The 26731-nt window shown below is 40.9% G+C and overlaps 1 protein-coding gene across 1 annotated transcript; it reads left to right on the forward strand.

The window, feature by feature from the left end:
• Nucleotides 1-134: 134 nt before the first annotated feature.
• POP1 (POP1 ribonuclease P/MRP subunit) lies at nucleotides 135-26473 on the forward strand. The gene is made up of 16 exons (XM_020785366.3): nucleotides 135-278; nucleotides 1629-1775; nucleotides 4147-4221; nucleotides 5466-5641; nucleotides 6356-6604; nucleotides 8356-8443; nucleotides 10122-10309; nucleotides 11173-11423; nucleotides 11524-11617; nucleotides 12588-12699; nucleotides 14800-14916; nucleotides 19257-19372; nucleotides 20559-20750; nucleotides 22626-22780; nucleotides 23395-23727; nucleotides 25004-26473. Exons 2-16 carry the CDS (start codon nucleotides 1631-1633, stop codon nucleotides 25656-25658), a joined length of 2946 nt encoding a protein of 981 aa, XP_020641025.3. The 5' UTR covers nucleotides 135-278; nucleotides 1629-1630; the 3' UTR covers nucleotides 25659-26473.
• Nucleotides 26474-26731: the final 258 nt, after the last annotated feature.

Consider the following 26731-nt stretch of genomic DNA (forward strand, 5'->3'; position numbering starts at 1 on the left):
AAACGCGCGCGATTTTTCCGGTGGCCTTCTTTCGGTGGAAGGCTCCGCCCACCCGACGGCCTCTTGTCGCGAGGGATGATGGGGGATGTAGTCAAAGGGCCCAGCCGGTATGGCGAGGCGGAAGTGGTTCCGTCGTCCTCTTTGGCGGAAGTGGGTGCCGCGCGTGGAAGGGAGCGCGGTCTTCCGTCCTGAATCGTTGCGAGGGAAGCATCCTCCGGGCTTGCTCTCTTGACTGCAGGCTCTTCAGGACCAACGCGGCGCGGCGCTAGGCTTCTCAGGTAGTGTTGGCGGCGTTGGGAGCGAGTCCGGGCAGGGCGTTTATTTATTTATTTATTTTAAATATTTTTATCCTCGTCTTTCTCTCTTATAAGGCGGCTTATAACAGTGGGAAACAATATCTCAAACAAGGAATTTTCACATCGTTAAAAGACGGTATTTAAAAATTACGAGCAATGAATAAGGAGACGTCTTACATCAGTTAAGCGGCAACGTTAAGGCAAAGATCAATAAGTACACAAAAAAAATTTAAAATGTCACTCTTAGAAATGGAGAACACACAAAAAAATTGGAAAACACAAGCACAGTAGAACTAACAGTCCAGTCAAAGCAGGGGAGGTGCACGAGTTGCATGGCGGAGGGGAGAGCGCGGTAGCCCCCCTCGGTTTGGAAGGCCACGTGCTTCCTAACCTGCAGGTCACTGTTTATTTAGCAGCTCCCTTCCGAGCAGAATGCCTCGGCATTTAAGCATTATTAGTCGCTCCTGCGCCCGCTTACCTCCGACTGTCATTACGTGTGCGGGATGGGAATAGGGAAAGAGGGATTTCTTGCTGTGTTTTTTTTTAATGTTGGTGAAAAATTGAAGGCTGCTTTCCAGTGCATGCAGCCACCTATGTGCAAACTGGGCAGTTTGTCACTGGGGAAAAGCATGACGTGTTGGCCTTTGCATGGTGTACATCCTTGGTCGCTGTGTCTTGTGTCTTGGAGCACCTGAAAGTGGGCACCAAAGTTGTGCAAAATAGAAGATGTTAGTCTTTAAGGTACTAGAAAGTTCCTTAGTTCTTTTACTTCAACAGATTAACCTAACTGATTTGCCAAAGTTGATCTTGTGTATTTCTTTTAATGGCATCTGAAGCCTTCAAAATAGCCAGCAACAACAATAAAGCATCAAATATAAAGCAATGCATGAAATTAAGATGCAGTATTTTTGTAGTTTTGATTTTAGTGCAGTCCTTTCAAATCCAAATTGTGACTACCGTGATGCTACACAGATTAAAGTGACTGCAGAAAAGATACCCTGGCCTTATTTCTCCGCCTATTATGTCCTTGTTGCTGCTTTCTCTTGATCTTATTGCTCGCTGTTATATAGCACATATTGGTATTTTGGGAGAGGTGATGTGCAGCAGGGGTAAGAGGTACATACTGACTCAGCATCTAACTGTGCCATGTTGGAATGACTCCACAGAAATGCAGGAGAGCAGAAGAGAAGAACTGTCAATAACATAAAAGTCAAACATTGCTGAAGTTTTGCGTTGCTTCTTGTGTGTTCATTGTGCTCTGGAATTAAAAGCTTTTGCTATCCAGAAGAGATGGAATTGTATATTTATTACCCTCCCCCCTTTTAACTGCAGAAATGTCAAATGCAAAAGAGAAGAAAAGGGCTAAGAAAATGAAGAATCAGCCGTCTAGTGTGACCTTTCCCTTTGACAGCGGGCCTGGTCATAATGAAGTATACTTTCAGAATGGAAGTGGCAGAACTCCTCAGCACAAGAAACAAGGTAGTTATTACAATTTGCTGGAGATAATTGAACATGAAAAGCAAAGTGTGCTGCTCATATAGCACTTAAAGCACCCTCTGGGTTGATAACATACAACATTTATGCAAACCTCGCCTTCCCATGCAATCTGGGTATTCAGTTTACCAACCTTGCAAGGATGGAATGCTGAGTTAACCTTGAGCTGGCTACCTGGCATCTTATTGAAAAAAGATCTACAGTATTTTAAAAATTCAAAAGGTTTTCTTTATGGGAAAGTAGTTTGAAGATAAAAACGAAACCTGCTGTAAAGGCAGCAGTAGCAACAAGCCCAGAGATGCACTTCTCCTCACCTCATTCTCCTGAACTGACTTATAGAATCTTAGAATAAAAAAAGTTGGAAGAGCCCCCTGCTCAATGCAGGAATTTTAATCAAATTATATCTGAGAGATGATTGTCTAATTTTCTCTGTCTCCTGAGCTAATTGATTACATAGTCATACTGCTCTAACAGGAAGGTTTTTTAAAAAAATATTTAACCAAAACCTTGCCTCCTTATTTTTGAGCTCTTTATGATGTCTCCTTGACTCTCGGATGATCAAGAACAGGTCCTGCCCCTCCTCTGTTTGATAGTCTTTCAAGTGTTTGAAGAGTGCTCCCCTCAGCCTTCTTTTCTCAAGCCTCAACCACAGGGCTTGGTTTCCAGTCTCCTGATCATTCTTGTTGCCCTCCTCTGAACTCTTGCATGACTGATGTGTTCTGAAATGAAAAAAAATGTATGTGTCATGTGTTGGGATGTGATTGCTGTAGTCACAGAACTTTAGGTAAGAGGAAATTTCTCTAGAGGATTCTACTATAAAAGGAATCTCAGTTGCTGAAAAAGTTGGTTCTGCTCATCCTGCTTTTGTGCAAGGGAGTCATACCTGGCCAGCCCAAAAGCTGCATGCAAGATACATTTTTTTTCTTTGTGCGTCCCCAAATGGGATAGAGTTTTTTTCATTCATTCATTCATCATTCATTCATTCATGCGAGAAGTAACACAAAGGAAACTATCTTATATCTGATCAGACTATTTCCCCAGCATGTCATGTATTGTCCCTTGTGGATGGCAAGGGAGAGGCTCCTCCTTTTGCCTGTTCCTCTTTTACACAGAGCTACCACTTGTGACTTTGTGTGTGATGACAAAGTATATGTTTGAAAAATTATAATCCAAACTCAGACCAGAAACAGTAGAGCTTGGTTTGGCATCCCTACTCTAAGGATTCCTTCAAAATAAGTATGTTTGATTTGAGATACTGCAGCTATCAGAGGTAGCAGGAAATTATTGTTGTTTCTGAAAAGCCCCTTGCCCCCGTCTACAGCCAGAAAAAAAATATTTAATGAGGTTTTGCAAGGACTCTGGGCTGCTGAGGACCACATGCCGTCTAGCCCACTCCTTCTGTATTGCTTACTAGTGTGAATGCTTACGGTAGTGATAATTATGTGGCGTCAAGTCAAATCCAACTAATAGCAACTCCTTCTAGAGTTTTCTAGCTATAAAGAGCTCAGGTTTTCTAGTCCCCCTGGTTGTGCTCTATTACTGCTCAGGTTGCCTAAGGCTGCACCGACGAGCTCTTCTTTCAGGAGACGCCGTGTCCTGCAACTCATTGAGTTGTCCAGCCAGCTATAATTTGTCCTGCCAAATCAATTCTGACTCAGATGGGATGCTTACATGTTCATTAATTTATTGATACTGTTCCAAAGTCCCTAAAGCAAAGTTTCTGAATCAGATTTTTTCCATAAGAATTGCTATCACCCCATTATCTGGCTTTCTTGGGAATCCTACTTCGAAACATCTGGAGTGTACCACTATGTGGAATGGGGCTCCAGGACCTGAGCAGCACTATGTGGTATAAATGCTACTTGTGCTGTTTTCTTCAGCTTTGGAAATACGTGTTATAGCTGGCTGCTGGAGAACTTCACTTTTGGAAGTATCTTTAAATGAACTGCTGTTACATTTCTGTTTTTTAATTTCTATTATTCATTTGGCAGAAGAGACTTACACAAGGGAATGCTATCAGTTTTTACTTGTTCTGTGCATAACCAAATAAAAAGTGGCTGTTCACCTCAAATCTTTTTATCTATGGTCATTAGTACTCGTATTTTTGTATCTAAGTTGTAATTTAGTAATTCTACAGGGAAACATGCAAATGTGAATGGATAAATAGGTACCACCTCGGTGGGAAGGTAACAGGGTTCCGTGTCTAGTCATGCTAGCCACGTGACCATGGAAACTGTCTACAGACAAAAGCTGGCTGTACAGCTTGGAAACAGGGTCGGCCACGACTGGACTAAATGTCAAGGGGAACCTTTACCTTACAGGGAAATATAAACTTTTATGTTTTATTCACCAACAGAAATGCGCTTTGAAACCTCACAGCAGAACTTCTCGAATCAAAAACTTTCTCAGGAAATGCCTACATTTGTAACAGGTAAGTTTTGGGTTCAAATGGCAAAAAAGAAGATCCTAACAAAACACTGGGAAGAAGTTTTCAAACAGGTTGGATGAGACCTAGCAGATAGTCACCCAACCTGTTTGAAAACATGTAGCAAAGAAATGTCCAGTAGCTTCTAAGTTATCCACCAGTTTCTCCATCAAAAAATCCTCTCCAGTCAGGAAATTCTTTCCAATATTTAGCTCTGAATTTCTGCTTTGGCAAGGGGTTCAGTTTCCCTTCTTGCTCTACAGTTCTATGATTCTGTCCATGAACATGTACAATCTTTGCCCGTGTATTTAAATTGTAAAATATGTATAACTGACCCATGGCAAAAAGGTCAACTAGGGTCAGATATATCAGTAGGCAGAATCTGACCCCTATTGACCTTTTCCCATGGGTCAGTGGTGTTTCATACGAAAAAGATTCCCTGTCCCTGCATTAGGCCATATTTTAGAATGACAGGAATGAATCACAATGAGCACTGACACCCTGCTTTCCTCTTCTCGCATGGCTTGTTTGGAAGGTTTTGCTTTTGGTTTACTTTGACCTCAGGTTGTTGGGTTGGTTGCACCCAGCATACCACATTTAATCTTAAATGTGGTTTGTTTGAAACAAGGCTACTTCTTGCTCATGGAAAACTGGGCTTACCGTACTTGTCCAAGAGCAGCCGCCACCTTGAGATTCTTCTGGATATCAGTTGCTGTGAGAGCAATAGCAGGAGAAGTCTATTATCCTCTCACCTGCTCTTGTTTAACTTCCAAGAGCCACTGTGAGAAGCCCAATACTGGACCGATAGACCTTTGATGTGACCCTGTACAGCTGCCTTTATGTTCATATAGAAAGTGTGATAAACAGAATTGTTAAACCTTGTCCACAAGTCTGGCCTGTTACAGCTTATTGTCAATGAAAATGACAGTGTTTGTTTTAAAGACTTGAATGGTTGAATCTTGAAAGCATTTTTACACCCATGTAGCTTTTTGTTCGAAGTCAGATTCTCAATCTAGAGATATTAGTTATTGAAAAGTATGGCATTATCTCTTCTAGCTCTGGTTCATCATCCATCATGTGCCTGCAAAGTAGGCTACATGCAGTGGTAGCAGATGTGACTACACAGTATGTTGTGTGGTGGTAAGAATTTCTTCAGACCTCATTGCTGCAAGAAGATGGAGAATTCTCTCACTTAATGTTCATTTTGCCTGCCAAAGCGTGGTATCTGAACATGTTCTCTTTTATTTCAGTGTCTCCTTTTGTTCAGGCTCGTGCGGCTGAAATAAAAGCTATGCTGAAGGCTGTTACACAGAAGTCTTCCAATACCTTGGTGTTTCAGTCTCTCCCTAGACACATGAGGAGGCGAGCAATGAGCCACAATATCAAACGCCTACCCCGACGACTCCGTGAACTTGCCAGAATGGAGGTTGTTCTTTACCTTATTTTCCTCACTTAACTGTCTGGTGTAATGCTTTTGTGTGCTTGATAACTATCTTTTCCCTTTTAAAGCAGACTACGTAAGAATGTCATATTTCTTGATCACAAGATGATGTTAATGTAACGGGAAGATGAGCTTCTCGGGGACTCTTTTTCAAAATAGTTCCCTTTATATTTTGTCAGGCAGTAGTAATTATTGCATCTTTTAGATCGTCTCTTTGGTTGCAAGAGGTCTCTGCCCTCCACAGTCCCTTTCAGCTTGCTGCTAGAATTATATTTAATTTTAGGTGGTGTATTGGATAGAGTGCTGAACTAGGGCTTCAAAGACTAGGGTTGAATTTCCTGCCTGACAGGATGGATTTGATGTAAACTAAATTGATTTAAATCGTGTTTTAAATCACGATTGAAGTTTAAAGATCTGATTTTTAAATGATTAGATATATAATTTAAAAAATCGTGATTTAAATCACAATCTAAATCAATGAGATTTTTAAAAATCATCATTGATTTTTATATACCCTGCCACCTGACCATGCAAACCCGTGGAACAGGGGTGGGACTGATAAAACCACTGCTTAAATATTTCACGTACCTTCAAACCCTATTCAAGTCACTATAACTTAGTTCCACCTTGGTGATACATAACAATAACATGCAGTAAACACTTTAGTGAAAAATATTATCTCTTGTTTACCTTTCACAGGCAGAGAAGCCTGAACATCAGAAAAAGGACCTTCCAAAAAGCAAGTGTCGTAAAGCCAGGCGGCGTCATATGGACTTGGTAGCAGAGTTCAATCGCAGGCAAAAGAAGAATATCTGGTTGGAAACGCATATCTGGCATGCCAAACGGTTTCACATGGTGAAAAAATGGGGATACTGCTTAGGAGACAGGCCCACAACCAAATGCTACCGGGCCTGCTATCGGGCCATGACCAATCACTGCCTCCTTCAGGTATTGTGTCTGTTTATGCATCCGTTCTTGGCAAAGGAAGCGGCTTCAGCTTTAAAATCAAGCTCCCTGGTTGCCATTTTGTGAGATTATTTCCCATAGGCAATGTGTTTCATTATAGCAGGATGAAGAATGTTGAAATATTGTTGGACTGAACTCCCATTATCCCCAGTCAGTGGTCAAGAATGATAAGAATGGAAGACTAGTAATATATGGAGGGCCTTAGGTTTTCTACATCCTTGCCTTGCTGCATTCTGGATCTCCTGCTGTGTGAAGAGAATATGAAAGTAGTTTACCAAATCTGAGCATCATTAGCTTTCAGGTGGCAAACAATATGCTCACATATATGTGATCTAACAACACAAATGGAGAAATCTGACCCTCAGAAAGACGAGGTCTTGAGCTTAAATCAGCTCAAGTCTTTGTAAATTTTCACAGTTTGGAATGCAATACGGAAGGCTGTTGCTCATCAAGATGTAGGATGAGTTTTAATTAGGGCTTCCATCTATATTTCCTAAATGAACATACACTCCTATGACTATCAATCTTTATTTGATACAGACTTTCATGGACTGTAGCCCACTTCTTCAGAAACTAGTGGGTGGCAGTCCACTAAAGCTTACTACTTTAGCTCTTTGGTTAGTATCCTGATAAGCATTTCATTTGGTCTGACATCCTCTCCTTCACAGTACAAGACATCGGCTGATGGGGAAATTGGTCCCACAACTGATTGCATGTGAAGGAAAAAAACACTGCACAATTTCCCTTACATGCAAGTCAGTCTTGAGGAGGATTTTGGCTTTAATTGTTTTTGCCGCTGTAGATCAATATGGCTACTCTCTTGGAAGTTTCTTCGGTGCTTACTGCTTTTCTTCCAATGCTGTGTGGTTTCCATTCTGTGTATATAGTTTCTCTCCCACATGTGAAAGGATTATATACTTTCCTCCCATCAGATTGAGCAGTACTCCGGATCAACTGTTCTTAAAATTTTGGGAACTAATCACACTCCATAACTGTAAGATTGTAGTTTTTCCTCTTACTCTTAATATAAATTTTAAAAATAGCTGCTTAAATTGTTCTCAAGGACAGTTTTCCCTACCTGACATCCCAATCTGGCAGCCTTCTGGTATCAGATTTATACCAGCATGACAAAAATCTGCTGGTTCAGAATGATGTATGAGTCTAGCTATGAAGGCATCAGATTGAAGAATGCTAGGTGGCTGCAGTGTGCCAGGGGGCCATCATGTCATAACATTTGTTTTACTTTGTGCGCTCAGTGCAAGGCTTTTAGCTTTTGAGGTCCTTAGTGGCCCCCATTTCAGAGTTTAAAAGCCTTCAATATTGTAATCATTTTCAGGGCAAGGGGAGCTTCCCGGCTCTTTTAATCATTTTGGTGGCCTAATTGTGCCCCTTTTCTCACTCTATAATTATCTCTAGCATGCACAGTCTTCCAGGCATGGGCTCAACATGGATGGGTATAACTGCCTCTCTGCGGGCTTCAGTTAACTTCCGTGAGTTGTCCTGACACCACCTCAAGACACCTTCACTGCAAAGGTGGCAGCTGCACTGTCAATATACTTAATTAGTATTCCCTCTGGATTTGATGTGTGCATGTGTTCCTTCTTGCTTTGAGCACCTTAAACAAGGTTGAAAAGGGTGGCTCACATTTTACAAACCAGCTTTGCGTTGCCACTCTTAACATAACAAGATTGTCTTTTACAGTTTGAAATTCAACAGCTCTTCTTTTATATCAGGATTTATCATATTATTGTTGCCTGGAGTTGATTGGAAAGGAGGAGGAACTTCTAACAACACTTGCTCGAATGTGTAATGTAGATGCAGGTAATATTTTCTCAAAATATTTTGAAAATCATGGCGCTTCTCATTGCTAAGTATGGCATGATCCAACCTGTTCTCTGTAGCTTGTTTTCTGCAGAGGTGTTGACCGAGGGAAAGTGTGTGATGGAGGGCTAAGTACAACTTTGTATAGTTCTGTGCACTCCATTATGTTTCCTATTTCTCCTATGTGGCCGAATACTTACGTGACAATCGGAGTTAGCCATTTTCCTGTTGGCTATACTTTAGTTGGCTGGATAACTCAGTGGTTTCGGTATCTGGCTGCAGGGCCAGAAGTTGGACGTTCAATTTCCCTCTGTGAGTAGAGCCAATCTGTGTGGCTATGGGCAAGTTTCACAGTCCCAGGATGCCCCCAGAAGAAGGGAATGGTAAACCACTTCTGAGTATTCCCTACCTGGAAAACCCTGGAATAAGATGGCACATGATTAATGTTATTTATACGATACAGAGATGAGAGGGGCCTTTTTTTCTTGTTTTACTTTAGCTTCCAAAGTATCACAGTCAGCAAGACCAGTGACTATGTTGCTTGAGACATTCTGAGATTGTATTTTTCAAAAAAGCTATTCGCCATCCCTGACTTCAGGTCTTCTGTAAAGGATATGCCATTCATCCATCTGGTGCATTATAAATTAGTAGATCATAGCATATATTATGTGATATCTGCAGTTCCTTATGACAGTTATGCTTTGTTTAGAATACAATTTTCACATTTGTTTGTAAAGTTAATATTCTGTATTCAGATAATCTTCCATGCAAAGGTTTGGATTCCAGTCTGGAAGAAAAGCACAAATCACATTCTTTCCATTCATATCTCACAGTAAACTCTGATTTGAACAAAATATGAATCAAGCATCATGAACAAGGAATAGATGATTAAGCACATGCTTGTAATTGATTGTCCAAACTGTAACTTGAAGTATTATCTAAATATACTCAGGGTCTGATAATCAATTTATGGAGCATTGGTCTGTGAGAGAACAATGAAGGGGGTCTACTGATTATCTGGAGAAAGTATTTCCATGCCAAAAGTACTTAGGAAAATGTCTAGCAACATTTTTAAAGAAAAAAAGGAGGACAGCAACCACCATATTCTTTTCCAGCATATACACCCCTGAAAACACAAATTGAGCAATATGGAAGCATCTCAGGGAGGTTCTTTAAAGCAGGGGTCCCCAACCCCTGGGCCATGGACCGGTACTGGGCCATGGCCTTGGAAGGACAGCCACCAAGAGAGATTTTCGAGGGCCAGATTGTGTGCAATTCCACCTGCATGCACACCTTCTGCATGCATACACACACATATAATTTCAAAAGTCAAGGGCTCAAGCTACACCCCTGCCCACCTCCCACATGCATGGACAGACAGATTCCCCCCTCTCCAGTCCTTAGGAGAATAGTCTTCAACTAAACCGGTCCCTGATGACAAAAAGGATGGGATCCACTGCTTTAAATGACAGGATGGGCCACCAGATCTGCAGTCTTGACCTGGAAGTACTTTATGATGTTTTCTTTCACATAACCCGCCCTCACTCTGAGTTTGGGATTTGGAGGAATTCTGTGGGATAGCTTGAGCCCTTGACTTCTGAAACTGTTTTAGAGTCAGAAGGGGCATTATTTTCAACCTTTGTAACATGGCCTTGAAAAATTCATGTGTGTTCCCCAGGGCCAACATTTGCAGCAGTTCCTTGTCTAGCTGGGAAGCGGCAGGGTTCTCTCACATTGTACCGATTAGATCGGTATCCTGAAGATGCCCTTGGTCTGGTTACTTTCATTTGGAAACCCAGGAGTGCATCCGACAAAGCTTCTCAAATTAGACAACTGTGGATATGGACACACCCAGCATTTAAGCAGGTACAGACCTTACAGTATTTTTAATGTGAAGTACTTGTTTGCTAGGCAACACCCTGAAATGCAGTTTAAAAAAAAGACGAAATGATTGTCTTACAGTGTTGTAATGTAATGTAAACTAATTGTATCCCACCTTGAGATCTGCTGATATAAGGCAGCTCTAATTTGGACCACTTTACATATGCGTGTTTGGCCAGCAGTCATCTTTCTGCAATGGTACAGCAGGCCTGATATGGACATTCTGTGTGGAAGCCTGATTCAAGCTAAGGTAGAAAATATCATGTTAACAGCCCAACATATAAACATATACATACATGTATGTATATATGTGTGCAGGTTGGAGGAAATACTTGTGTCCTCTGTTCTGCTACAAGAGAGGATAATAGGCAGTTTCCTTGTGCCAAGTTGGACTGTTAGTCCAATGGGCAGAGATTATGCCAGGATGTAGGGTAGAGGCTTACACCAGTTACCCAATAATTTTAACTGGAGATAACAGGAATTGAATTGCGGTGATGAGGAACGGTATCTTCTACATGCACACCATATGCTCTGTTGCTGAACTATGGTCTTTTCTTAAAGCATTAACCAAAGTAATATGGACAAGTTGGAAGGTATCTAGCTTTTAGGAAAATCTTTTCTAAAAGTAGTTTTACATAGATTTCTTCTACTGCCAAGTAGGCGTTGAGATCTTTTTGGCTGGGTGTGCATGGCATTTGTCAGGCTGAAGAATTACTTTAGAATAGTGGTCTGGGAGGTTCATCTCAGCTCCTCAGCTGCTTATTTCAAATAGGACTCATGTTATCTTCGTGGAAAATGTAAGAAGAGATGTTCACGCTTAATGAGCCTTTCTCTGCACCACTCTGTAGGACATTCTGACTGAACTGAAAGCAGCTTTCCAGTATACTGAGGCTACAGAAACCTGTAACCCTGAGCCTGTTGTACCGTTAAATCAAGAAGAAACCAAAATGGAGGCTATAGAAAACATGGGTCGAAAAAGAAAAAAGAAAGACCAGGAAGGAGAAACTGCTGTCCCTGTGAAAAAAATAATTGGCGATGGAACCAGAGATCCCTGCCTGCCTTATGGCTGGGAGTCCAAAACTACTGGGATGGTCATACGGTAATCACTGGGATTGGCTAGGTTCTGTTACAGCATTGTTCAGTTAGTCTCTTTAAGCTGTCCGGTACTCCATGCTTTAACTCTGTTTTTTCCTCTTCAGTGACCTGACGATGGAGATCCTCAGATATCGGCTGATTGGCCCCCTCTCTCACTGTGTGCTTACAGAGGCACTCAAAGTTGCATCTGTTCATACAGTAAGTAGATCAGCCATCTGAGTGTTCAGTTTTTTTGTTATATGTGGAATAGTATTATTGCTCCGGAATTATAGTATACACATTTTTGAATGCAGTATTGCAAATAAAACCAATTACTTTTTTCCATACTACATTAAGATAGTGGCTGAATTCCAGTAATAAGTCACAAACAAGAGTAGGCCCATTGAATTAGTGGTGATTTGATAAATCCACACCTGTTTAAGTTCCGTTGATTCAGTGGACCTCCTCTAGTTGTGACTTACTCTTGGATTCCAGACATAGTTTTACAGTTTGTGAAACTGAATATTTCTGGGTATTTTGTGTTGTCATTCATTCTGCCTTGGTTTCCAGGACCTTCTGTGTTCCGAAGGAGTGCTAGATAATGGAATATGATAAATGGAGTAATATAGAATGGAGAATGGAGAGCTGTTGTAGCTTTCACATCAGCTCTGTTTATCTGAGGACATCTAGATCAAGAGATAAAATGTTTCTCCTAAATAATGTTTGGGGTAGAGAAAGGAGGAACAGACCTTTGTCATCATCAGTATACAGTGGTGCCTCGCATAACGAGTGCACTGTTTAACGAAGAATCTGCATACCGATGCGGATTTCCCCATCGCTAATGCGAGGGCATCCTCCCATTGCGGTGGGGGAAACAGCTGTTTGGCGGTTCCAAAATGGCCTCCGGACACCCAAAATGGCCACCAGAACACTAAAAATGACCGACGGGACACCCAAAATGGCAGCCGGAACACTAAAAATGGCCGCCGGGACACCCAAAATGGCCGCCGCAACATGGGGAAACATCGGGGACCGGTGAGTTTTGGGCCCATTTGGAACGCAAATGGGTTTCCCCGTCCCACTTAACGATGTTTCCCCATAGCGAAGGTTAATCCAGAACGGATTAACCTCGCTATGCGGGGCACCACTGTACCACCCCATGCCTTACATGTTATCTTTGGCCTTCTAGGAACTGGATTCTACAGATTCTGAAATTAACAGTTGGTGGCTAAAAAACTGCAGAAATCCTGACCAAGTTTCTCTTCATCGCCGTCAAGAAGCCATCTTTGAACTCCTGCAGGGTAAACTTCTAATTAGACCTCTTATCCTTGATTGGAAGACAAGGGTGGGAGACTCTGAAGGCTCTAATCCATGACCAGTTCTCAGTGTTAATCAAGCTGAATGTTGCTGGAAGAAGACTTAGGAGTTTGGTACTTGAAGACCAATACAACGTAGTGTGAAGGGCAGTACTGTGTGCTAATAGCAAACTTATTCTCTGAAAGCAGACAGTTACGTAGCTGAACGGTACCAATCCTTTTGCTCATAGATATTATTAGTTTTATTTATATGCCACATTTCTCCCAACGAGGGACCCAAAGCTGCTCACAATATTAAAATCCGCACAATTTAAAAACACAAAAAGTTAAATATTAAAAGTTAAATTAAACAATATATGATTTAAAATACAATTAAAAGATTAAAACATGAAAACATTTTAAAAAATTTAAATTATCTGCCAAAATGGGGTTCAGGGATTCAGTTTTAGTTGTTAAAAGGCTGCCTGAAGAGATGGGTCTTTAGCTTTTCTCAAAAGGATAAAAGGGAAGGGGTCCATCTTGATCTCCCAAGGGAGAGTGTTCCATAGCCTGGGAGCTGCCACAGAGAAGGCCCTCTCCCATGTCCCTATCAGCTGTGCTTGCGCTGGCAATGGGACCAAGAGGAGGGTCTCCACTGCTGATCTTAATTGTCGGGAAGGCCCATATAGGGAGATATGGTCCTTCATGTAGCCTGGTCCCAAACTGTATAGGGCTTCATAGGTAATGACCAGCACTTTGAACTGGGCCTGGAAACAGACTGGTAGCCAGTGCAGTTCTTGTAACAGGTGCGCGATATGCTCCCTAGTCAGTAGTCTGGCTGCAGAGTTTTGCACCAGCTGAAGTTTCCAAACCATCTTCAGAGGCAGCCCGACATAGATAGCATCAAAGAGTTTAGATACTCAATGTTTTGTAGGAGTGAAAGAAACAAAAATCTTACAGAACAAAATACTTAAAGGGAGGATTCCCCCAGATTAGCCCAGTGAAGGCTGAATGTGGGCAGTGACTATAGAATGCTAAGTGTCTTAAGACGGGATGAAAAACTGGGGGAAAGGGAATGGAGTATCCTTTAAGAGGGTCTGGCTGTCTGGAAACCTGAATAAGAGCACACCATCCCAGGATATTTGTTTGCAGGTCTCCCTTTTCGTACTTACTGATACAAATGCACCTCCCCCCCCCCCATTACAGTGGGGTCTCTACTTAAGAACGTCCCTACTTAAGAACAATCCAACTTAAGAACAGCTCCATTTGCTAAATTTTGCTTCTACTTGAGAACAGAAATCCAAGATAAGAACAGGAAAAAAAACCTTTCCTGCTCTTTTTTTAACCTTAGGTCATCTTAGGTTTTAAAAAAAAAATTCCCCCTAGTGGTAGAGTACGTATTAACCAGCTTTGCATTAGTTCCTATGGGAACTAATGCTTCAATGTACAAACGCACCTCTACATAACAAAAAAAACAGCCAGAACGGATTAATTGGTTTTCAGTCCAGTCCTATGGGAAATTTTGCTTCAACTTAAGAACGTTTCAACTTAAAAACACCATTCCAAAACGGATTAAGTTCTTAAGTAGAGGTTCCACTGTAGTTTCTATGGACGGAAAAGAGCAGATACGGATTAAATGGTTTTCAGTGCATTCCTATGGGAAATGCAGATTCAACATAAGAACTTTTCAACTTGAGAACCACCTTCCAATACGGATTAAGTTCTTAAGTAGAGACCCCACTGTATATCAAGAAGGATCTGAAATGTTAAAAATCTGAAACAATTAAAAGACAATTCCAGGAAAAGTTCTTTTTTTATCACTTATGTGTTGAAATTTCTCTTTTGAAAAAAAAATCATAGATAAAAGGAGCAGGCACTTTGCACCGCAAAGGATCTGGATTTAATGGTACAGAAAATCCTGTTGGTGTTTGGCCTGGCAGCTTCTAGTGTAGGATGTGGCAAATTTCACACTTGTTTTACCAATGGGTGGTATTGCTCAAATTTTGAAAACCAGTAGCAAAAGTAAAGACGTGGTGGAGAACTTCTCTGTATATTTGTTGCAGATCTTGACAAAATGTTCTTAAAGGTGCATTCATTTTTTTTAAGGATTAACTTCATCAGACATTCCATCAGGTACTGTAGTGGGGTTGACAGTTGGGGATCCTCGACTGAACTTACCGAAAAAGAGATCAAAAGCCGTGCCACATCCTGAAAAATATCAAGGTAAAGTGTAACAAAAAGAACAAAGTAGTTTTCTTCATACCTGCTTATGTTCATATGTGTTTCTAACATGCCATGAGTGTTTACTGTAAAGAACAGCAGTTCGAGGAAGGGGTTTGGCACCAAACTGGTCTTGTGCTCAGTGGAAGCCTCTGTTCAATGATACAGATGATCCAGGTTCGAATCCTGGCGAGGCCAACAGGTGCTGTAACCCAAGATACAACACTTCATTTTCACCTGCTTGTGTTGTCCCATAAATATACACTTCTGGGGGGAGGCAAGAGTTCTTCCCTGCCATTGACTAGGGCTTGGCCAGCAGTGCAAGCATGGCTCTAGAAATAGTTTTCTATGAATGAAATAAAAACAAGGGCCTCCATAATTCAGTGTCATTGAACTAAATTGAAAGTTGCTGGATAGTGTTGGATCTATAACTCCAGGATGTTGTTTGTGATTGTTTATCTGGGCCATCAGATCTGAAACATACATTCTGACCGGCGACAGCTGTCTTATCTTCTTGGGGAGGAGTCTTTCTGACTTTTTTGGACTATGATTGTTTGATTGGAGGAGCCCAGCATGGCTAGGCTGTGTGCAAAAGCATGTTCTGTGTTGCTGATACATGGCTCCTCTATGCAAGATTGGCCAGCTCAGACTTAAATCGTTGGCCACTCTGCATTTTGGGGCCTCTCTTGTGTGTCCCAGAACCTAATGAAAACCTTATTGGCTGTTGTGTCGAAACAGTACTTTTTCATATTTGTGCCTGTTGTTAAATATCTATGATTTGTTCCTTACCATCCATTTAGATTTACAAATTCATCAGGAACCAATGCAATCTCTATAGTCTTCTGAGAATGACTGCATTTTAATTTTTGATGAGAGAATACCTCAGTTTCGCAAGTTGGTAATTTTGTTCTCTAACCACTGTTTGCCATTGAATTTAACAGCCCTTTCTGTTTTGAGAGATTCTGCAGGCAGTGCTTGTTTGCAGACAGTGCAAATAAGGTAAAATTGGTGACAGAGGAGCAAAGGGTAGAAAGAGAAGATGTTAACTGGAGGCATGTGGGCACCCAGCAATGAGCCTAGAGGGCTGAAGACTCCTTTTGCAAACAGCCTGAGTGAAGATAGCACCTAAAAAGAAAACAAAGGAAAACGTTGTGCTCATTTGAATTCTGCTTCACAGCTTGTCTTTGCATTAGCATAGTCATCATAATGTGTCTTTTCTGTAGATTAGCAAATTATTTGTTCGCTGTAGTTGTTTAGTCTTTTGTTCTCTTACTTCAGTAAGACCAGCTACTGTGTTCCTAGCAAGAGATTTTATTCCTAATTGTTCTGTAATTTTTCCAGGAGTGATAGTATATTACTTCATTGTAGTCTGTAAAATCATTGTGTTGTGTTTGAAGGTAAACAGTGTTTTTGTGTTGTGTTTGAAGGTAAACAGTGTTTTGAGTAGTACATGGAAAATTCTGTAGGTTTCTAGGAGACTGTTCTAATCTTGTAGGAATAGTGTGTATGTGTGTTCATATAAATAGATATAGAAGAAAGTAGGAGTACCAGCCGCCTGAACAGTTCTCCCACCATACCTCAAAAGTATAGGTCAGTACACTAATTCTTGCACACAATTTGTGAGGGCCAGAGCAAAGAGTTGCTTAGAAGTTTTCTTTTACTGATAAATGCATGTCCCCAAGGCCAACTTATGACAAGGCTTTGCAGGGTTTTCTGGGGTATAAAGTACTCAGAAGAGGATGACCAGTCTGTTCTTCAAGAGATGCTCTGGGACTGTGTGGCTTCTCCAGCATCACACAGTCTGGCTTTTCTCCCAGGCAGGAAGCAGAGTGGGTGATTAAACTCCCAATCCGTGACTCTGCAGCCAAGGTGTTGTAACTCCAAGAACTATCCAGCTAGTCTAGCATTTTTCTATGAGGTTTATTCATGTACACAGCTAACAAATACAGTGGTGCCTCGCTTGACAAAGATAATCTGTTCCAGCGAAATCGCTGTAGAGCGAAATCCTCATCAAGCGAAATAAAAAAGCCTGTTGAAATGCATTGAAAACCGTTCAAAGCATTCCAATGGGCGAAATACAGTGGTGCCTCGCATAGTGATGTTAATTGGTTCCAAAAAAACATCGCTATGTGAAACCATCGCTATGCGAAACACCATTTCCCATAGGAATGCATTGGAAACCGGTTAATCCGTTCCAGTTGGAACGGATTGCCATCGTTAAGCGAAAAAAACCCATAGGAAACATCGCTAAGCGAAACAATGTATCCTCCATTGGAATGTATTGAAGCTGACTCAATACATTTTAATGGCTTTGCGAAGTCAATTTTTGCAATTTTAAATGTGTCATACAAGGGTCAAAAATGGTTTTAAATGCTTGGATTAGCTTCTGCACCCTCTAAAACGGATGCAAAAGTTAATTTGGCTTTGATCTGACTTTTCATTAATTTATGGTGAATTTTTTCCCCCCAACTTTTGACAGCTGTCAAAATCTGACAGCTCCATTATTTCCTATGGGGGAAGAAAAAATTCACAAAAAATTAATGAAGACTCAGCAACTGTTCTAAATTCTTGGGTTCGTTAGAGGACCCCCTAAGTTGTGTGCAAACCTGATTTGGCTTTGATCTGAACTTTCGTTAATTTTTTGTGAATTGTTTTCTCCCCCATAGGAAAGCATGGAGCTGTCAGATTTTGACAGGTCCATTGGTTCCTATGGGCCAAAAAAAAAATTCACAAAAAATTAACGAAAAGTCAGATCAAAGCCAAATCAGGTTTGCACATGACTTAAGGGGTCCTCTAACGAATCCAAGCATTTAGAACCGTTTTTGACCCTTCTAAGACACTTTTTTAATTGAAAAAAAAAACATCGTTAAGTGAAGCAGGGGACCTAAAATTGCATTCGTTATGCGAAGCATGGTCCCAAACTTCGCTAAGTGAAAATCGCCCATAGGAAACATCGTTATGCGATGCATATTATTTTCTAAAAAAACACATCGTTATGCGAATTCATCGCTAAACGAGGCAATCGTTAAGCGAGGCACCACTGTACCTCAGCGTCCAGTGAAGATCCTCCATAGGGCAGCCACTTTCTGCTCCCTGTATAGCGAGGAATCCGTCCCAAAACACAGCGGGGAGCCATTTTATACAGTGGGCAGCCATTTTGAAGACCCGATGATCAGCTGTTTTGATAGTCGTTAAGCGAAAAACCGGCTCCAAAAGCAGGGAACCGGTCATCGTAAAGTAGTTTTTCCTAAGTAAACATCGTTTTGCAATCAATATAGTGATTGCAAAAACCCCATCGTACAGCAAAAAAAAGTCATGCGGGGTAACCGTCTAGCGAGGCACCACTGTAGTTCATTAGCCTCTGATCTTATATGATAAGGGTCAGATAAGGGCTTTAACTATATTAACCTGCCTACTAAAATGGAGGGGCAGTTATTTAATTTTTCCCCCCTGGCCTCAGAACACTGTAAAACTACCACTTCTTCATTTCCCCAAATTACCAGAAATAATACTTTTGCCTTTGTCAAACTATTAGAGATTAATTTTTTCCAGCTCTTAGTACAGTGGGGTCTTGACTTGAGAACTTAATCCGTATTGGAAGGCGGTTCTCAAGTCAAAAAGTTCTCAGGTCAAATCTGCATTTCCCATAGGAATGCATTGAAAACCATTTGATCCATATCTGCTCTTTTCCGTCCATAGAAACTAATGGGAAGCTGCTATTCCGCTTTCGGCCACTAGAGGGGGATATTTTGTTTCTTTTTTTCTTAGGTCAAGAAAGGTTCAGGGAAGGCAGGGAAAATACAGTCCAGGCAGTACAGTACCAGGCAGTCCGAAGACTGTCTCCCAATCCACTCTCTAAACACTGGGAGGAGTGAGGAAGCAGACAGGCACCCTTTTCACTGGCCAACAGTTAACTGAAAGTTCACATTTTGCACTTTCCCTGCCTCCCACGTGGTTTTTTTTTCAGTTCTTAACTCAAATCTAAGTATGTAAGTCAAGTCAATATTTTCCTATGAGAGTGGTTCTTAAGTCAAAATGTTCTTAACTCAAGCCGTTCTTAAGTCAAGACCCCACTGTATTCCTTCCTTCCTTCTTTCCTTTCTTCCTGTTCAGTGTATTGGTCTTGAACAACGTACAAAGATTGTTATATTCTTAAGCTATATCATTACCTTCCTTTATGCTGTGACCTGGAAATTGGTAAGGTTAAAAAGTTTAATAATCCTTTCACAGATTACTCTTCTCTTTCTTTTTGTACTTCACAAAAGCTTATGCCCCAAGAGTTCGTGTTGTTTCTGTGCTTGGTAGCCTATCAGGGATGACAAACCTCTCTATTTTTCTTTCAGAGGATGAGAAAGTTAAACAACTCATCTTAGAAGGTGTGCCTGCAGAATGCGCTCAGAGTTTTCTCTGGGACCGCAGCATCTGTAACAATGTCACCAAAAATAAAATGCCAGAACAGGTAACTTTATATTAATTTATCGTGAAGCATGTGGGTATTAATATGTTTCTCTCTTAACCCATGCACTTTTGAGACTTAAAACCATTCATAAACACAAAATGTTTGGTTCTAGATTTATTTATTTATTTGTTTGTTTGTTTGTTTGTTTATTCCATTTATACCCTGCCTATCTGGTCATATTGACCATTCTAGGCAGCTTACGACACACAAAGGGAAAAAAATATACAAGAACAATATATAAATAAAAAGGAATTTGTACATAATTAAAAATTTTAATAAGATGGAGATAGAAAACATAATAATGAAGATCCTGCCTCTCTCTTTCCAGCTGGTAAAGCATAGTGGCTAGATCACTAGATTTAGGTTATTGAGACCCACAATCACATCCCTGTTTAGTCCCAGAATATTACTAGTTGGCCTGGGGCTTTTCACTGTCTCATCCTAATCCATCCCAGGAGGTTCTTTTGAGAACAACTATCAGTGTAATGTAGCAGCTACAATGTTGAGAACTTGGAAGATGGAGGTTTAAGTCCCCGCTGAACAATGCAATCCCTTGCTTGATGTTGCAGCAGTTATTCTTTCTCAGCCTGACCTACCTCCTTGGGTTGTCATGGTGATCAAGGGGAGAGGAGAAGAGCCATGCACACTGATTCGAGGTCCCTGGAGGAATGGTAGAATATAAATGCAGCTAATAAATAAGTCAGGACAGTTCAGGGTGCTGATAATGCTACTGTCAGTCCTTTGGAGGAAAACTATTTATTTCTCATCTAAATTTCTGTGAGAAGTCTGTAGAGCAGCTATGTGGGCGGGTCTCAGCCCATGGGGAAAACCCCACGCAAAATTTCCCTGGATTAATGGCAAAAACGAGGGCTTCTGCTTCCTAGTAAGGTCCACAGAAGGAGTCTGTTGTGGTGGATTAATCCTCTGTGTGCATACCTGTAGAGATTCTTTACCTCAGCTGACCAGGTATTTTAGGCTCGGGACTAACCTGCATTGTCCTGCAATCAGCTGCACACATTTTTTCAGCAATTTGTGGAGAAAGGGATTTGTGAATGTCTCATTCTATTAACAAAATGCTGAGTTGGAGGTATGGCCTTCCATGAAGCCTTTTATACTGGATATATTCCGCTAGTACAGTGGGTTTTCTTATCTTTGAAGCAAACTTTGTCTGTCTTTGGCCTCTTAGGAGCTGAATCGTCTGAGAAGTGAACTCTTGGTGCCAGGATCACACCTCAACTTGGGTCCACGGGAATCCAAGATTCCTATACTCTTAGTTCAGCATCCTGGAAAAACAGCCGGAGAAGATCACTCAGGATGGGGAAGTGGCTGGGATATTTATCTGCCCAAAGGCTGGGGCATGGCCTTCTGGCTTCCTTTTGTGAGTGGTGTTTCCAATTAAAACATGAGGTGAAATGTAACTTGGACTACATTGTAGGGTACCTTCACGATCCTTGACACTTGATGGCTGTACTTACATTTTAAAATAGCTTAATTTGAAAAGTGTTATGTAAACAATCAATAATCTTTGCAAAAAGGCCCAGGGCGGGGAGGGGGAGGAGAAGATGGGAAGAATTGGTCTTGTCTACTTTTGGTTTGGTTCCAACCTATCACTGGCTAGTGAACCTTGACACATTGCGTTCAAAGGCCTTGGAGTTGTGGCTCTGACAGACATGCATTCTTTTTTAAATCTTCTTCATTACAAGAAAATAATTTTAAAAATTATTAGTGCATGGTTCATAAAATGTAGCAGGATTTCTGGACATTTTCATGTCTCTTATTCCTACATGCATATGAGCCCGTCTGTGATATAATAGGAGAGTCCAAGGCAGCTTGCAGTAAACTATACCTCCCCACCTCCAACATTGAGGTGGCACATGCCCCTTTTGTTCTGTTGAATTTGCTGTGATGCCAGATAGTAGCACTGTCTTTTTCCCCACTTGGCTCTAAAAGTAAAAGTGAGTAAAAAATCTCCACAGATGCTGTTGTGCTCAGTTATGGCACTGCACCACCTTTTCTTATATATAGTCGATTACCATCCTTGTTCTAACTTGGATGTTGTCCAGTGGCATGATCTGATACATATCAGACAAGGCACAAAACAAAATCAAAAGAAAAAAAGGTGCAGCACCATAAAGACTAACTGCTGTAGTTTAATATGAGCTCACATTAAAATGAGTTGATAATGAGCTCATATTAAAATACATTAGTTATTCTTTAAGGTGCCACATTTTCTCTTCTTCATTTTTATTTTTTGCTTTGTTTTGTGTCTTGTCTGATAACACTTTCAAATTAACACATCTCGGTGGATCATACTCCTTAGAGCCTTACAGGGAACGGAATTGAAATTCACTGGTTGGAGCTGCATAAAAATATATATTGTGGTGCCTCATATATAGCCCATAAGCAGCATGTTGCTCATTTCCCTCTCCTCTAGCCACCATTTTTTTAATTCTTGAATTTTTAGTGCATCATCTGCAGAGAACTGGTGCCTGGCTTGATGAAGGCCCATATGAACCGAAAACCAGCTTTTATTTGTGATTATTTTTTTGTGATGTATCAGAGAAATAATCCATATTCTCAAAAGATACATACGTGCAAACCAAAACAGTAGTTGTGAATCAAGAATCCCTCTAAAACTGTATGTTTATATTTAATTAATTAAATAGTAGCACATAGCTACTTTGAATTCCTGAGTTCAGGGCATGTGAAGGAATGAAATGAAGTTGATATTGATGTGCACATTGAACAGTTTTAGTGCTGTCTAGATAATTACATTCATATGAAAGTCAAATTGTTACAGATGCTGCTTTTGCAGTTCACTTTCTCCTTGCAGATGAAGCATTTTGATGGTGCTGTTATATTAAGAGAGAGTGGTTTTGAACTCAAGTAGATGGGAGAAGAATGGGATGATGATAGCGTGTAACATGTCCAACCAGTTGCAACCCCTTGCTGCATCCTTCAGAATTCAAGAGTGGCTTTGGAGAAGGAGAGGAGTTCACAGGGAGCTGCTTTGGATAAAGAGGTTCTGGAAAACTCTGCTATCAGTGAACAGATCCCAGCAAATTTGTCTTTCATGTATAAGAATTACAAACATTTCCATATTACATTTGTATTGTCAGACTTGCCAGGTATCGAGAATCCATTTTTCAACCCTTGAACTCATCTTTGTAGGGGAAAAATAAGTAGATTATTTGAAGTATTGACTTTCCACAACTAGAGGAATCCATGGCACTGTCATGCTTTTTCATTGTAGATCTATCGAGGTGCCCGAGTAGGTGGCTTACATGAGACTCTGAAACATTCCCTGTACAAGAGAATGCCACATGCTCCTCATGATTATCCAGACTGCCCTGCTGGTATCGAATCTGCCAAACAACTGGAGAACAATCTTCTTGAAACATTCAAGAGGTAAATGTCTTAGAACTGCAGAGCTGGAAGGGACCCTATGGATCATTGAGACCAGCTCTTGTCAAGGAAACACACTGGGGAATCAAACTCCCAACCGGGATCAAGTCCAGAGCCAGATACCTAAACCACTGAGCTATCCAGCTGTCCAGAAAGAGCAGGTCAGAGTAAAAACCATGGGCTGTGATATGTAGTGAAATGTCTAACTTACTGCTCACATGCTCAGTCTGCTGTATATTTCGCCTTTGTTTATTTTTACCTTGCTGGATGGTTCTTTAAAATGTCCACTGTTTCCCTACCAGTAACAAAAATGCATATATTGGGAAAAGTGTGTGAAAACGCTTTTTTGAGGGGTGGGTGTGGATTTTTTTGGAAAGTTGAGAACTGCCAATGTGATGGAATGAACCAAAGATGGGAAAGAATAAGAATCTGATAACAACGAAAATAGACAGATTCATCCACTCTATTAAAAGCATTAAAGCACACAAGCCTGCTAGTTAGAAAAAGGCGTTTTAAAAAAACTTTGGGTGAATTTGTATATGGAATAATAACCTTCTAATGTACTTCATATGTTGTTGCTTCTAAACTGGGAATATGCTTTTTTTTTTAAATCTTAGACGTCCTCCTGCAAAAAGAACAAATTATATTAAACATGGGACCTTAGCCCCATTTCTTTGTCCCTGGGATAAGTTGACCCAAGCTTGGGAGGAGAGAAACAAGGCTCACAGAAGGGACATGCACACATCAGCCCCAGAGGTTGAAGCATGTGTAAATGAAGAAGAAGTTTCTTGTAATCCCCTCTCTGGAGCACACGTGGTTGAATCCCCAGTGACGGGCAAATTGGATGAGAATATGCACTGCCAAAACATACCGATGGATGAAGATGAACAAATGGCAGATATATGCAAGAGAAATGAAGTTGTATCCAGTCGTGCCTTCTGTGTTCTCAGGTATGCAGAACAAATGGATTCTTCAGATTAGGGGTGGAAGAACTTCTGGTCCTCTAAATCAGTGGTCCCCAACCTTGGGCCTCCAGAAATCCTGGCCAGCAGAGGTGGTGGTGAAGGCTTCTGAGAGTTGTAGTCCAAGAACATCTGGAGGCCCAAGGTTGGGAACCACTGCTCTAAATGCTGTTTGTACATCTATCATCCCTCACCACTGGCTACAGTAAGAGGTTTAGTCCAACATCATCTAGTAGGAGCTATACCTTTCCTATCTTGTCAAGTTATAGAGTATTTTGTCCTCTAGCTTTGGAGCATCTCACATAAATCTTGCTTAGCCATTGTGCCACTCCCAGTTTCCATCTATCTTGTAATCACATGTCTTGCAGACTGGGTTATCATATTTGTAGTTTTAGAAGGGAGAGACATGTTAGTCTGTGCTAATGTGTTAGGCAAAAACAAAACAAATATAAAGAAGAGAAAAACGTGGCATCTCTTTGCTGACAAGTCCACTTCTTCAGACATTACTTGAAGTGGAGTGGTCCATGAAATCTCACATTAAAATATAGCAGTTAGTCTTTAAGGTGTCACAAAATTTTTGTCTTTCGTTTTGTTTTGTTTTTACCTGGCATGGGTTATAATAGTCTGTATTGTATATGTTTCTTGGTGCTTGCTGCTGGGTATGGGCTTCTTTGAAGGTAAGCATCATCTGAGTCTAAATATGTAACAGTAATACGTGTCTGTGTACACATACACACTGCCCTTTAGATTTTTTTTCAGGTGCAGATGCTGTGCTTGTACCTGCACATTTCAATAAACTGAATCAGAGCAATTAGCTGTTAAGAAGAAGCATACTGCTATTACAAGTTTTTTTTAAATAAAAGTCCATGCTTCTAGTTTACATATCTATGTGATGCGTTTTGTGAACTGGAGTAGTTAGAGTATTGAACCCTACTTAATAAATATCAGTAGACTGTGAGGAATCCCAGAGCTTCCGAAATACACAAAGCTTTATTAAAATCTCAAGGTAGAGAAAGCCCTAAACACAAGATGGTAGAGACCTGACATGCTTAGTGGCTTCAGAATGTTAAGTTTCATTTTGGGGAGGGGAAGAAGAAATGATGTGTGGTGGGAAGAGATAGAAAGGAATAGAATAACTTAGGAAAAGGTATGATTAGCTAATTGGTTGAAAAAAGCATCCTACACTGCAGCATTTTGCAGGCCTCATCAGTTTTTCTGTTTTTGTTAAACTGCAAGCAAACCTGACATGTTACCCTTTCAACAGGAGCAGGAGGTTCTTGAGGCGAGTGTCCGTATGGTGTCAGCCTACATCTGGCAAAAAGCGGAGGATGCAGCGCCTTGCTTCCAAGCAAAATCAAGAGGACCTGACTGAGGAGGCTCTCTTGCCTATCTTCCAGCGCTACCCCAGGGCACTTGTGTGGGTCAGTTTATCCCTCATCAGAAGAGGTAGCCCTGAGTTGCACACAATGATTTGCATTCCCACCCAAGAAGATATCTTACAGCTTGGGAAAGACCAGCAGTTCTGCGGACCTCAGGAACCGAAACACAGCGACCGATTTAAAAGCAAGCTATCAAAACGAAAGGGAAAGAAAACAGGAAAGAATACTGGAGAGGCAAAAGAATGTAGTGGCTCCGACACTGGGAAAGTATCACAAAGTGAACATAAAAATCTGGTTCTGGGCTTGTGGCCTGACCCTCTGCCGGATGTTGTATCTCACTGTTCCAGACTTCTTTTGGGTGTTGTCACTCAAGGGGACTTCTCCTTGGCCTCTGGCTGTGGTGAAGCTCTGGGGTTTGTTAGTTTGACAGGATTGTTGCATATGTTGACTGGCCAGCCAGAGGACAAAAAAGGGCTTGTCTTGTTGAGAAATCCAGCATCACTACAATACAGATTTGCCAGGCTTACTGTTGAAGTCTGACTTTGGCTTGAAATTTGGTGGCATGTAAGAGTACAAAAGACACTTTCCCCTGAAAGTATACATGGTTCTAAATGTAGATTCAAAGACTTGGTAAAGGTGTGTCACCTTTGTTCCCTTGCATCAGGAATGTGGCTTTACAGTTCTGTATAACTTGATCTCAAAGTAACCTCTTCATTGCTTAAAGGCACAGAGGTTTTCTGAATGTGTGTACACTTTAAAACATTTTAAAATGAGGAACTCATTTAATTCGGGTAAGTGATTAACCTCCCCCAGCATTCTATTCAGCTCAAAACTGCTAGCATGTACATTTCAAGTAATTAATTATTCTCTTAAACTACTGACCAGCCTGCCTGTGGTCATACATTCAGCAAGTACAGTTTTTATGTGCCCACATATTCCCCAAGTAAGATTCCTTGTCTTCTGGTCCTTGGGACAAACATGGTTTTATCTCACGGCCCTAATCAAATAATGTCAAAAACTGTGTACCCTGAATCTGTCCAAAATGTTTCATTGTAACAGTAAACCTGTTAAAGCTATGAAGTATTAATTGCATGGAAGGTTGGTTGCCTAGTGTTAGCCTTGGCTCTTAGCAATGAGTTATAATGTATTCTATTTTGAAGAATTCTTCAGCATTTTAAAATGAAGATAGTTTTCTCCCTTCTTCTGTAAACCATGCTAGCTTCCATGAAAGAGAAGTAAAATCATGTTGCTTTGTCATGGACTGTAACACTTTAAAAGAGTAACTCCTTTATCCAGTCAGTAAATATGTCAGAGATACTTAAAATGCAATAAACACCCTCAGAATGTAAGAATAATATTTGTTTGTGTTTTAAACTCTTATATGAAAACATATTTGGTAGAGGGTCTTCCTTTCATACATCCCTTTTCAGTGGATCTTAAGTGCTAATCTAATATGGTGTCCTTCCTGTTTTTATAAAGATCTTTGTTTCTTTCATCAATGGTCTTTAAGTTTATGAGTAGAGATGGGCACAACTGTTGGTTCACCAGTTCGTGCAGTTCATTTAGTGGCTGAACAGGTATTTGGTGCTTCAAGGCCCCGCCTCCTCCTGCGG

The sequence above is a fragment of the Pogona vitticeps genome, chromosome 4 (assembly GCF_051106095.1).
Source record: "Pogona vitticeps strain Pit_001003342236 chromosome 4, PviZW2.1, whole genome shotgun sequence".
Classification (NCBI taxonomy): domain Eukaryota; kingdom Metazoa; phylum Chordata; class Lepidosauria; order Squamata; family Agamidae; genus Pogona; species Pogona vitticeps.